Below are 14,576 nucleotides of genomic sequence, written 5' to 3'. Positions count from 1 at the left end.
TATCTATTTTATATAGCCTATCTCCCTGCCTTCACTTTTTCATCTGTAAAATGCCCCAATATCTGGTCTTCCTGATAGTGGTTGAAGAATGCACTGGTTAAATTTTCAGGCTCTGAAACCAAATTGTCTGTAATCTGAGAAAGATGTACCTGTACTTCATATCTATAAAACAGGAATGGTAGTCCCTCCCTGGAGTGTTATTGTGAATAATAAATGAATTAACTATACACAGTCCTTAGGCTAGAGCAATATATGTTTGCTACTTTATTTCTGTAAGTTTAAAGGGAAAAATATGCAATACATTAGAATAAAGCATAAAAATATGATGTAGGTCTAAGGTTTTTTCATAAGAAAAAAGAGAATTAATTTATACTTACTTGTCAGGTTAGAGGATGAGATCCAAGTGTCACTCCTAAGGTTTGTGTTAACCAGTGGCATGAATGGTGATGGTTTGAGGCCTCATCTGAACCCCACTTGCTGTTTTCCCCCATTTTAAGATTACCTCTTTCATTTTACAAGTAATATATAGAGAAGTGATACTACAGAAAACATTAGGAAATGCATAGGAGTGAAAATAGCAAAACAAATGTCATGGTACCCATCACCTGTATGTCATTGTTGCTAAATCTTTGCTCTGTCTTTCTAGACTGTTTTATGGTCTATTGCTATGTTTATTTCTCTTACAAACAGTATTTCTCAAAACAGTATTCTGAAGTTTGTTTTCCTAAAATGTCTGTATTTAACATTTTACAACATCAACTTATATGTTTAAAGTATTTTGCTTAACTTCTCCAGTTTTACCAGCACCATTTATTGAAAAGACTGTATTTTCTTCATTGATTATTCTTGCCTTTTTTGTTGTAGATTAACTGACCGTAGTTGTAGATTAACTGACCGTAGGTGTGTGGGTTCATTTCTGGGCTTTCTGTCCTGTACCACTGATCTAGAATTCTGTTTTTGTGCCAGTACCATATTGTTTTATTTTTTTTTAATTATATTTTATTTTTAAACTTTACAATATTGTATTAGTTTTGCCAAATATCGAAATGAATCTGCCATAGGTATACCTGTGTTCCCCATCCTGAACCCTCCTCCCTCCTCCCTCCCCTGTTTTGTTTATTGTAGCTTTGCAGTATAGCCTAAAGTCAGGAAGCCTGATTCCTCAAGCTCTTGTTTATCTTTCTTAAAATTGCTTTGGCTATTCATGGTCTTTTGCATCCCCAAACAACTTTTAAAATTTATTGTTTTAGTTCTGTGGAAAATGCCACTAGCAATTTGATAAGAATTGCATTAAATATGTAGATTGCCTGCATTGAATCTGTAGATAGTATAGTCATTTGGACAGTATTCTTTTTAATTGGAGGATAATTGCTTTGTGAGCTTCCCCAGGGGCTCAGCAGTAAAGAATCTGCTTGCAACACAGGAGACATGGGTTCAATCCCTGGATGAAGAAGATCTCCTGAAGGAGGGTCTGGCAACCCACTTCAGTATTCTTGCTGGGAAAATCTCATGGACAGAGGAGCCTGGCAGGCTACAGTCCATGGGGTCACAAAGAGTCGGACGTAACTGAAGTGACTGAGGATACACACACACAATTGCTTTACAATGTTCTGTTGGTTTCTGCTGCACAACATGAATCAGCCACAACTAATAGATATAGATGTAGCTATAGATATATGCCCTCCCTCTTGAGCCTCCCTCCTGCCTCTGCCCCATCCCACCCTCTAGTTGTCACAGAACCCCAGGATGGGCTCCCTGTGTTATATGGCAGTGTTCGTTCTTCTTAATAACCTAAAATGAAAAAAGAACATACGTACGTATGACTGAAACACTTTGCTGTACCTGAAGCACATTATAAACCAGCTACAGCCCAATGTAAAATAAAATTAAAAGTAAAGTATATTTAAGCAATACCAGTATAACATTGTTTTTATACTGTCATTTATTGGAATTCCCTCTTTTTGACCTGCGGTTAGAATATCTTATATTTGTTTGCCTTTGTAAATTGTACTGAGCATCTTTGAACCTCCCACAATGCATTCTTGTGGGAATGTTTCTTTAGGATAAATATCTAGAAATGGAATTCTGATGTCTGGTGCTTTGAGACAGAATGCCCCGGCACATTGCTGTGCAGAAGTTAATCACTGAGGGCTCACATAGCCTCTTCATGGCTCCTCCATCTGGAGTCTGGAGGAGGGCAGATGGGAGAAGAGCGAGGTGGTTGGGACAAGGCCCTGGGTGTTCATGGGAAGGACTGATGTTGAAGCTGAAACTCCAGTACTTTGGCCACCTGATGCAAAGAACTGACTCATTGGAAAAGACCCTGATGCTGGGAAAGATTGAGGGCAGAAGGAGAAGGGGACAACAGAGGATGAGGGTGTTAAAACATCATCAAACCCCCTGCCTCAAAACTGCCACCTCTGTCCACAGTGCCCGTGCCTGTGGGTGTCAGTCTGGTGGATTTTCTGGATAATTTTGTTCATCTTAACGTAGCCCCATCACATTCTCAGTATCACGGACTCATAGATTCCAGATCTTCAGCTAATCATGGATCCAGAGCTGGGTCAGCGATTTCAGCTAGAGTGACATAGACCAGCTGGGAAGCCCCCTTTATTAGCTGGAATTTGTGACCCACTCAATGGTTCAGAAAGGACTGGTCCAAACAGATTCTTCCACACCAACCCATCCCAAGAGGGGAACACACTTTAGGCTGTTTCTTTCCAGGAATATGTACTTTCAAAATGAATTCTCCATAGGGAACAGACTGGTATCTGCCAAGGGGGAGGAGGAAGGGAGAAGGATGGAGTGGGTGGTCAGCATTAGCAGATATGTAAGCTTTTATGTGTAGAATGGATAACTATTGTGTAACACGGAACTATATGCAACATCCTGTTGAATAATGGAAAAGAAGACGAAAACGAATGCATTCAATGTATGACTGAGCCTCACTTTGCTGGTACAGCTGAAATTAACACAGCACTGTAAACCAACTCTACTTCAATTATAGAAACGTGCTCTCCACTCTGCTTAGTTGTCCATTTTCTCTTAGTGTTGAAGAGTGGCAATATATTGATTTTTTTATTGAAGTATATTTGATTTACAATGTTTCAGGTGCCCAGCAAAGTGATTAAGTTACACACACACACGTGTTTTCTTTTTCAGATTATTTTGGCTTTAGGTTATTACAAGATATTGAACACAGTTCCCTGTGCTCTACAGTAGGTCCTTGTTGTAATATACTGATTTTTAAAAGTTCCTGTGACCCAGAAGGCCCTAAATAATTGCAAGAATGAACAATGAGGAGGAAGGGTTCTTAGAAACTGCTGGCTGTCAACAGCTTTGTTGACTTCAGGTCGGAAGCTGCCACCTAACTCATCCTTCCTCTTGCCGCCTTTCCAGGAGGAAGATGAAGGCTCGCGCTCCCCCGCCTCCTGGGAAGCCTGCCACCCCCAACTTGCACAGCGGACAGAGATCTCCTCGCAGAGCATCCCCCGGGCCCCCACAGAACCAGCTCAGCAGAAAGCATTCGCTGGACGACGGGGTGGTGGCCATGACCGTCGTGCTGCCCAGCGGGCTGGAGAAGAGAAGTGTGGTCAACGGGAGGTGAGGGCCCGGCCAGGGCCAGTGGGGGGAGGTGCCACAGTGCAGTGTGCAAGGCCTCGGGGTGTAAATCTGGGCCTAGGAACAACCTGCAGGGTCTCACCCTCCCGGCTGGGTGCCAGCGAGCTCAGCACACTCACCCTGATCCTGGGGGCTGCACAGCTCACTCCTGTTGGAGGTGAGCTCAGAGAGGAGGGAGGTCTCAGGCCTACAAGCCGACTCCAGGTAGGTGACTGCCACCTGGGGCAGGGCCAGCCCCGCAGGCCCTGACACAGCACAGCTGGGGACAACCCCTGAGGGACCATCCTGAGATCCACTTACAGACTGACTGTCAGAGGTGTGACTGCAACCACTTAGCAACGTTCCAGATGAAAACAGTACAAGCTTACATGAAGGGATACAGCCGGACGCATGGAGTTGACATTGACGGGAATCAATTTCCAAACCCTCGATTTCCACCTGAATCCTTACTGAGAGCTGATCTGCCTGTCAAGGTGCCTGTAGCCAAGGTCACACCCACCACCCAAGCTAAATTAGGGTTATGGTTAGGGTTAGGGTTGGAGAAGGCAATGGCACCCCACTCCAGCACTCTTGCCTGGAAAATCCCATAGATGCAGGAGCCTGGTGGGCCGCAGTCCACGGGGTCGCTAAGAGTCGGACAAGACTCAGCAACTTCACTTTCACTTTTCACTTTCATGCATTGGAGAAGGAAATGGCAACCCACTCCAGTGTTCTTGCCTGGAGAATCCCAGGGACGGGGGTGCCTCGTGGGCTGCCATCTATGGGATTGCACAGAGTTGGACACGACTGAATCGACTTAGCAGCAGCAGCAGCAGTAGGATTAGGTTTAGGGTTAGACCTGATCTCCCTATCAAAGTGCCTGTAGCCAAGGTCACAGACTGACTTGTTTCCCATCCCTTCTCAGCTGTAAAAGATACAATGAAAGCATTTATAATGTTCCAGAGTATTGATACTAATAGAATTTTAATAGTTTTTAATGCTAATAGTTTTTAATGCTAATCTTCCTGGAGAAGGAAATGGCAACCCACTCCAGTGTTCTTGCCTGGAGAATCCCAGGGATGGGGGAGCCTTGTGGGCTGCTGTCTGTGGGGTCACACAGAGTCGGACACAACTGAAGCGACTGAGCAATGCTAATAGAATTCTGATATGATGTTTGATATTTATCAAAATGGATCATAATCACATTGTTTAATCATTTTTGTACTACTGTTATTAGCTCAATCTGTAATTTAAAAATTTAACAAAGTCACAGGAAACAATTCCATCTAAATGTTTATACACTTTATTATGTAGAATATTATAGAGTGATCAATTATAAAGACATTCAAGCACAAAAATATTTTTGTATGATTCTGAAACAAGAGTGAATGGGACTTGCATTTCTAGGAGACCAAGGGAGGTAAGAAATTATGTAAAATATTTAAATCTTCAAAAATCGTTTTCTCGAGAATTTTAAAAATGGATAATGGATAACCACATCACTCTGGGTGTTTTTATTCTCATCGATACATTGAAAAGAGTGATATAACAGTTTTATGTTAAAATATTCTGATTCTACTTAAAATTGCATCCTTTGCAACTGCTTTAGTTTTATAAAGGAAATTTCAGGTAATGATTTACTGGAGCAAAGGGGTTCACAGGTTTTTAAAATTATTTTATGCACCGTGTACACAAAAATTTGAGGAACATTGCTCCTGGCCTTAATATTTTCCTAGGATACAACGTCTTTACCTCTAGGAGGTGATGCAAAACAGCTTTTCAGAGAGATACTATTGGGGAACACTAGGACATGGTCCTCTGCGGGGCCTCCTTGTGGCTGCCTCCCAGCAGAAGGGCCCCGGAGCCAGAAGTTAAGACCCACATTGGATTCCTGTGGCCCAGCATCCATAGAAGGGAGGAGTTCCTGTGGGTAGGGTCATGCCAGAAATGCACAGGTTTCTGGAGTGTCTGTGTTTCTTCTTTTACAGAGTGACCTCTGTCCTAAGTGGACTTTTCTCACTGAAACTTGGGAAGCTGGCCATATTATCATAGGGTTAGGTGCATGTGAGCCAGGCTTCAGCAGTACATGAACCGTGAACTTTCAGATGTTCAAGTTGATTTTAGAAAAGGCAGAGGAAACAGAGATCAAGTTGCCAAGATCCGTTAGATTATAGAAAAAGCAAGAGAGTTCCAGAAAAACATCTATTTCTGCTTTATTGACTATGCCAAAGCCTTTGACTGTGTGGATCACAACAAATTGTGGAAAATTCTGAAAGAGATGGGAATACCAGACCACCTGACCTGCCTCTTGAGAAACCTATATGCAGGTCAGGAAGCAACAGTTAGAACTGGACATGGAACAGCACACTGGTTCCAAATAAGGAAAGGAGTATGTCAAGGCTGTATATTGTCACCCTGCTTATTTAACTTCTATGCAGAGTACATCATGAGAAACTCTGGGCTGGAGGAAGCACAAGCTGGAATCAGGATTGCCAGGAGAAATATCAATAACCTCAGATATGCAGATAACACCACCCTTATGGCAGAAAGCAAAGAAGAGCTAAAGAGCCTCTTGATGAAAGTGAAAGAGGAGATTGAAAAAGCTGGTTTAAAGCTCAACATTCAGAAAACTAAGATCATGGTATCTGGTTCTATCACTTCATGGCAAATAGATGGGGAAACAGTAGAAACAGTGATAGACTTTCTTTTTTGGGGCTCCAAAATCACTGCAGGTGGTGACTGCAGCCATGAAATTAAAAGACACTTTCTCCTTGGAAGGAAAGTTATGACCAATCTAGGTACCATATTAAAAAGCAGAGACATTACTTTGCCAACAAAGATCCATCTAGTCAAGGCTATGGTTTTTCCAGTGGTCATGTATGGATGTGAGAGTTGAAGCATAGAAAGCTGAGTGCCAAAGAATTGATGCTTTTGAACTGTGGTGTTGGAGAAGACTCTTGTGAGTCTCTTGGGCTGCAAGGAGATACAACCAATCCATCCTAAAAGAAATCAGTCCTGAATATTCATTGGAAGGACTGATGTTGAAGATGAAACTTCAATACTTTGGCCACCTGATGCAAAAAAACTGATTCATTTGAAAAGACCCTGATGCTGGGAAAGATTGAATGCGGGAGGAGAAGGGGATGACAGAGGATGAGATGGTTGGATGCCATCACCGACTCAATGGACATGAGTCTGAGTAAACTCTGGGAGTTGGTGATGGTCAGGGAGGCCTGGTATGCTGCAGTCCAGGGGATCCCAAAGAGTCGGACACAACTGAGCAACTGAACTGAACTTAATTTTATCAATGAATGTATTACGGTTTACTCACTATTATTATATTAATATTTGGGCTCAATTTCTAGTTATGTTTTAGCAAATCACTGTATTGAAGTATGATTAACCTATAAAAGCTGCCACATTGAATGTGTACTAGTTAATGAGTTTGTGAATAAGTGTACATGTGTGAAACCATGACTTCCATCAGTCTAGTTACATTTTTTTTTTTTTTTAAAGAAAATGGACCCGCAGATCCTATCTTACATTACACACAGGTCTGGTTTTATAAATGCACAAGGAGAGACAGAATATCTGCTTGAAAACTAAAAACATTATTTTGAAAAATGTTTTCAAACTGAACATATTCCTCCAGTTTTATCTTTAGTTTTCATTTTCTTCCAAAGTAGAAGTTATCACGGTGCCATTTTGCAATGCAGCTATGAGAGCAGGTTCAGCCATAGAGATTAAGTATTAAAATAGATTCCTCTTTTCAGAGTAGTAGATACTTATCCCTTCCCCAGGTTTCTTGCAGCAGCCTGTGGGCTCCTTGAGCAGCTTGTAACTTGCTGACGTGGCAGCTTCTTGCTGCAGGAATTGGTTTTATGTTTCCTGCTCTTTAATAATATAAGAGTGGGCCAAAGTCACATCCTGACCCTCGCTGAAACCAGATCACCTAGCTATTTATCAGTGTGATTTCTCTCTTCATTTTATCAGAGAACATGCCCACCTTTTTGCAGGATAAGCAAGTTATTTATAATTTACAGTTAGTACCTTAACCATACTATTTCCAAACATGGAAGATTTTCACAAGGAAAGCACATTAGTACATGAAGTCTGGTATATTCTGTATATGGCAGTGATTTTTCTTTGTCTTTTTTTAAAGTTTCCCTTGGATTTATTTTTTTTTAATTTAAATTTATTTATTTTAATTAGAGGCTAATTTCTTTACAATATTGTATTTGTTTTGCCATACATCAACATGAATCCACCATGGGTTGGATTTAAAAACAGAGGTCCCAGTCTGTTTTTAGGTGAGACATGGGAACAGGTGTTCTGGAACTTTCTTAAGGAAGATGCTCTGGTAGGTAGGTACTCTTTTAGGAAGGGTGCTGTCAGCACTGCTCAGGGTCCCTGCTAGGAGAATGCTGGTCCCATCACTCTAACCAGAGGACAAGTAGAGAGAAGGTCTTTGAAGGGACAGTGCCCTTAGGCAAAAAGGGTGCTTCATAAATGGTGTCAAGCGTTCACACGTCAGGGCTGCGTCATCCTGATGTGGTCAGTTAACTCCTGTCCAGTTGGCATGCATGCCCCAGGGGCCTGGGACAGGAAAAGGCAGCATTCTCCTCTCAGAGCACAGAAAACCTCTCTCGGTGCTCAGAGCTGTGATTCTGCTGCTGCGGGCTGTCAGACCCCTTTTGTAATAACCGAGTTTACAACTCGGCATGGATTTGCAGGTCCCAGGCCTTGTCAACAGCACAAGACCCCTGTGGAATAGGTATGGTCCTCAGTGCCTCTTCTGGAGAGAGCTCACCTGCTCCCAGGTGAAGGGGAAGGGGATCGAGCCAGCGCTGGTCTTCCCTCCTTGACTTGCCCGTCAAGGCGCGGGCCATGCCCCCCACAGAGAAAGGAAGGGAGCTGGCTTCTCTTCAGCACCAGGACATGAAGGGATGAAGCTGGGAAGGGCAGTTTTGGCACAGGGGACTCTGCCAGAGGAACATTTTCTATATAACAGGCTAACAGTCAGGTTTGGTTTAGTTTGATTTACATTTTTACTTAAAGAATACGCTTTTTTAAAAAGACTTTATTTTTCAGAGCAGTTTTAAGTTCACAGCAAAATTGGGAGGAAGGCAGTGATATTTCTCACACACCCCTGTATATACCCAACTTCCCCCGCTGTCACATCTCTCACCAGAATGGCTCATCTCTTCTATCTGATGAACCAGCACACACACATCATTTCCCCTGAAGTCCACAGTTTACACCAGGGTTCACGCTCCATGCTGTACATTCTGTGGGTCTGGACAAATGTATCATGATGTGTCCACAATTACAGTATGATACGGAGTACCTTCATTGCCTTAAAAATCCTCCTGGAGAAAGTTCCTGGGATGTAAACCCTTATGTGACATTAACGGGAGGTGAATCTTATTGAATATATAATACGTTTGATTATCCTGGTCCTAATTCACAATTTTTAGTGACTACCTCCCAAATGTTTCTGCCTTATTAAGTCATTGCTTGTTTGAGCTAAATCTAAGAGAGGTTAAAAAAAAGCGCAATCTTTCTGTTGATGCAGAATGTCCTTAAGCGTTTCCAATTACTACTAAGTTTCTTTATGAGAATCTTTCCTACAAGAAAATACCCTGGGGGGCTGATCATAAACTCTCAACTCCATGCTTACCCTGTGAAAAGGTGGGGATATTCTTTACTGAACCCATGATTTAATCTTTCACAGAAGATGCTGTTACTGTTTTGGATTTGGTGCTAAACCAATCATCCTAGGAGATAGTCTCCTTTTGTGGGAGACTGAACAGACTGGGATCCAAACAGACTGAAAAAATGAAAATGATCGTTTATTCATTATTGAACTCTTAGCTTCATGAAACACTGGGAAGAGGACATCCCAGCAAACAGAAGGAAATAAATAGCATTTGCAAAAGGACTAGTTTGTGTAAGAAGGGGAAAGTTTAGTGTTGCTGGAACCTGGATTGAGAAGGGAAGATGTGTGGACCTGGACTCAAGGGCCAGCCAGGTTCCAGGAGTCTCCTGGCCTGGCCATCCTGTGGCTCCACGTGCCACTAACAAGATTACATGTGCCACTGGGAGCACACAGTTCCACTCCAGTGCTGGGCAGGTCAAGAGAAAGCTGGTGCATCAGAGCATAAATGTAACTTACATGTAGGAAACAATAGTTGTGCGTTAAAGGTAGCATGCAAACTTCACAAGTATTTTTTTAAAGAAGTATAGCCAGTTTACAATGTGGTGATAGTTTCAGGTGGACAGTAAAGGGACTCAGTCATACATATACATGTATCCATTCTCCCCCAGATCACATGCCCTTTAAAAAACAAACACTGACAGGGAACTTTAAAGATTGCTGGGCTGTGTCCCAGGGCCCCCAGCGGGCTGGTTGAGCCAACTACTGAGTGAGAAACAGAAAGCAGCCTGTCCCCATGTGACCTGGACTCAGGAAGCTTTAGATTCTCACGTCACGTGACCTCCAAGAGAGAGGTTAGTGACATTGAGGTTGCGGTTACGAAAAACACAAGTTTTCATGATTGGAACCCAACCAGAATGCACCCCTAGTTGCTGGGTGCTGCGGTGCCCTCTTCCTTCCCGGAGTCTTCTCCAGGAGCACCAGAGACCCTGAAAGTCCTGGCTAGCTGTTTGGAGCTTGAGGGCTTTAAATGCCAGTTGACAGCCACTTTCACAATGCACAACAGCCACCCCGTTTTCTGAGGACACTGTCCAGAAAAGCGTGGGGTAGAAAGTGGTAACTCAGATCACGCTTTACATGAGCCTGGGGAGGAATCACCTGAGTGGGAGGCCCTCCAGGAAACAAGAGAGGAACTGATGCTTTTGGACCCGTGTGCTCGTGTTCACCCCTGTACTGCGTATCCAGCTCCTTAAATGCGACCCAGATCAGTCTGCATTAGGCTGCCATGTCTGTCTGAGAGCCACAGGAAGAGGCCTGCAGGCCAGAGGGATCTCCCACGTCTGAGCGCCTCTCGCACCCCAAACCTCCCCACTTTCCTGCAAAAACCCTCTGGCCTGGCCTGAGTCCCAGCCCTCGGAAGCAACGCTGTGACCCTTGGCTGGTCCAGTTGAGTCAGTAATGGGCCCTGTGCTCCCAATTTCAGCACATGCCATGGACAGGGTGTGATGGTGCTGAATCTTATTATTATGGTCTTTCTTTTTTTTTTTTTTTTGCTTCCCCCTTCACCAAATTGAATGATAAATTTGAGGAAACATATCTCCAGCACATAAAATTTTCTGCTTGGGAATCCCTCCCTCCCCTCCCCCACAGGCGTTTTGTTGAGAATTGCTTCCACCCTAAAGTGTTCACAACACCCCTGCAGCTTCGTCATCAAGGATGACAGAAGAGCAAGAGCAGCTGGGTGGGTCCTGACCCACTGATTAGGACCAGGATCAGTAGAGGAGAGCCAGTCCACTGGTACAGATGGGGGCACCCAACTCTTTATCCAGACAGAACCGAATACTACACCACTGTCCTGCTAGCACATGCCAGGATACATCCCAGATTCTGCTAGTACTAGAAGAGTTCATTCTGTGATGGAAAAGCCCCAGAGAGGGTCTGCACCCTTTCAGGACAAATTCGATCTTTCAAACATGTTACCAATTAGTGGATTCGAAGAACAGAAGGTTACATTAGTCACTTTGTGTTCTTGTGGTTTATCATCTAAGATTAATTCAACCTTTTGTTTGAGAATTTGCCCATATTGGTTTATTTGGTGGCGTAGACCATGGATGTGGGCTTTCCTGGTGACTCGGATGGTAAAGAATCAGCCTGCAGTGCTGGAGACCTGGGTTCGATCCCTGGGTCAGGAAGATGCCCTGAAGAAGGGAATGGCTACCTAATCCAGGATTCTTGCCTGAAGAATTCCATGGACAGAGAAGCCTGGCAGGCTACAGGCCATGGGTTGCAAAGAGTCGGACTCGACTGAGCAACTAAGCACAGCATCACGGCCGACTGTGGGTGTAGCTTAGAGAGGTGGAGTGACAGTCGGCATCTTATGGGACCAGGGTGCCAACCCCGCCTCCACGTCCCTCATGGAAGCCAGGGGAGAGTGGTCCCCAGCCGCCAGGATGACGAGAATGAGAGGGAGCAGTGCCATCTGCAGAGAATATGGCAACAATAATAGGTCATTATTACAGCATCCTTAGAACTCTCTTTTCTATGCTGACTTTTCAGTGGAAGTCTCTTTTTCATGGACTTCAGTGTCTTGAAGTCTTTGGTGATGTCGCTTCCTGTTTTGATGTATTAAGCTTATGAGAAAATGATGATTTTTTTTTTCTGAGGCTAAGGGAATCCCAGCTGACAGCATCATTAGCCAGCATGCCCACCTTCATGGCCCTTGTGAGGGTCCGTGCTGCCCTGGCCCCACCAAGTGCCCTTTCAGAGTCCTGGGAGCCAGGGGCGCTGAGTCTCCTAGGTGTGACTCCAGGGTCTCCTGGCTAGAACATAGGCTGTCACCTAACTACCTCCTGGATAGTAGCTGGGAGTAAGTGTTGTCATGGAGATGGCTGTTAGATGTTTCGTGTCAGCAAGAACATTATTGATTTTTTGGTGAGTGAATGGGAAATGGGGTGCCTTGAAGTTTTGCCTGTGGTGTCAGCGTTCAGCGCCATAGCCCTCATGGTGCGTGATGACCAGATGGTGGCCAGCCTGTGCCTTCACAGGTGTACGCGAGTCCCCAGTCTGCACACCCTGTGTGCCAGACGCCTGGAAAGCTCCACTATGACCTGAAATAATTGCTATGCCAATTCCTGGTTAAGAAATAGATCAGAAGACAAGACCTACACTTTTGTCAGGGGATTATGCCCCACTGCTCAGGAAATGTGTAGGAAAAGAGAGGTCAGCTTGAAATATAAAAGCATTCTGCCAGCTTAATATGAATGATGGAAATGAAATTTTCCATTCTTTGGGACAATCCACTCTTTTTTAGCTCCCTTAGTAAATAACGATCTGTGGTAGGAGACATAAAAGTTTTTGACATTTCGATAACGTAATTTTCATTTTCTTTGTCTTTAAAAAGGATAGTTTCTAGCTATAAAGAAAGCCATTGTCGCCTTCAACTTAAAATTTTGCTGTTTAAGATACACTATATTTGCAAAGAATGAAAATTTTATATCTTGTGCCCAGAAGTTAATATTATCTGTGCTGATCTTACAGGATTGAGGTCAACATACTCATGAGCTTGCCTAGAAATGCAACTGTTTTCCCAGCTGTTCTTATTTTGATGGTGTTTTCAGTACTGTGGTTTCTTAGTGTTGAATGTATTAAGATATCTCTGTAGAGTCATGAATGAGGAAATAACCAGCGGCTGTTTTCTTTCTTCATAAGGATGACCAGTTTGCTCCTCTACCCGCTGGTGCATTAGTCCTGACCTCTCTCAACCAGCAGAAGGGAGAGTGCAAACATTCCCCCTGACCATGGTTTGTTTCTCTCTTCCAGCCATGCGATGATGGACCTACTGGTTGAACTTTGCCTTCAGAACCACCTGAATCCCTCCAACCATGCCCTGGAGATCCGGTCTTCAGAAACCCAACAGCCTTTGAATTTTAAGCCAAATACTTTAGTTGGGACCTTGAATGTGCACACCGTATTTCTGAAAGAAAAAGTTCCTGAAGCGAAAGTTAAGCCTGTTCCCCCTAAGGTGCCTGAGGTCAGTAGCACGGGAGTCCGTGTGTCATATAAGGATGTGTGCAGTTCCCTGGGAGCCAGGGTACTGCAGGTGTAGTGGAGGGGGCCACTGGGGTCTCTCCTGTCTAAATTACACATGCCATGGTTGAGGTTTCCACTTTCATGGTAGGCAAAGTTAGGCCCTAAACTGAGTTTTAGGAGACCTAAGTTCACAGCTTTGAATAATGTGCATTGTGTAACACTGCTCCTTTAGATGTCAAAAAAAGGACCCACTCTAGAGCAGAGTCATGCATCAACGCTTTCTGCAAAGATGGAAAGCTTTCTTTCCATCTTTTAATCAGGGGCTTTCTGCAAAGATAGAAATGGTCTATAAATCTGCTCCCTGCTAGCCAACAGCCCCCGATTACACATAGCTGCTGAGCATATGAAATGCAGCTAGTGTGATCGAAAAACTGAACTTTGCATTTCTTAAATTTAATTGAAATAACACAAATAGCCAATGACTACCCTACTGGACTAGTCCTAAAAGTTCCAGTAGAGTTCTGGAGGCCTTCCTGTCCATGGCAGAGATTGGAATATGTAGAAGATTCCAAGACCTTCTCTGAGAAACGAAATAGAAGGGGATTCCCATTTAAAAAATTGATGTTAGAAATACTTACTCCTTGTCCTTGGAGAATATTTTATGCATAGGTTTCAGGCTTTTGCATATTGATTAAAAATAACTTCATCTACTTACGGTACTTTTTAATAAGGCTTTTATCCTTTATCTCCAATGAAAAGCAATGCTATTTCATTCTTTTAGATTATTAAACTATCTCCTAAATTTCCTTATTTTTAAACACGATACTTTGGCTAACAGGTCATGTCCTCTGCTGCTGCTGCTGCTGCTAAGTCACTTCAGTTGTGTCTGACTCTGTGCGACCCCATAGACAGCAGCCCACCAGGCTCTCCCGTCCCTGGGATTCTCCAGGCAAGAACACCAGAGTGGGCTGCCGTTTCCTTCTCCAATGCATGACAGTGAAAAGTGGAAGTGAAGTCGCTTAGTCGTGTCCGACTCCTAGCGACCCCATGGACTGCAGCCCACCAGGCTCCTCTGTCCATGGGATTTTCCAGGCAAGAGCACTGGAGTGGGGTGCCATTGCCTTCTCGGATGTCCTCTAGGTTTAGATAATTAATAACTTTTAATTGGTGCCATATCTAGGTGGCTCAGTGGCAAAGAATCTACCTGCCAATGCAGGAGACACAGGAGACTCAGACTCAATCCTTGGGTGGGGAAGATCCCCCAGAGAAGGAAATGGCAATGCTCCAGTGT

The 14,576-nt window shown here is 43.8% G+C and overlaps 1 protein-coding gene across 1 annotated transcript in view; it reads left to right on the top strand.

The window, feature by feature from the left end:
• COBL (cordon-bleu WH2 repeat protein) overlaps positions 1 to 14,576 on the top strand; it is a gene marked incomplete at its 5' end in the record, with an annotated part of 282,023 nt that overhangs the window by 90,571 nt on the left and 176,876 nt on the right. The window contains 2 exon segments of the mRNA XM_010831056.1: positions 3,400 to 3,603; positions 13,076 to 13,286. Coding sequence (XP_010829358.1) covers positions 3,400 to 3,603; positions 13,076 to 13,286 — 415 coding nt within the window.

Source organism: Bison bison, unplaced genomic scaffold (genome assembly GCF_000754665.1).
Source record: "Bison bison bison isolate TAMUID 2011002044 unplaced genomic scaffold, Bison_UMD1.0 scf7180017864522, whole genome shotgun sequence".
NCBI lineage: Eukaryota > Metazoa > Chordata > Mammalia > Artiodactyla > Bovidae > Bison > Bison bison.
This window is presented reverse-complemented; position numbering and strand designations above follow the sequence as displayed.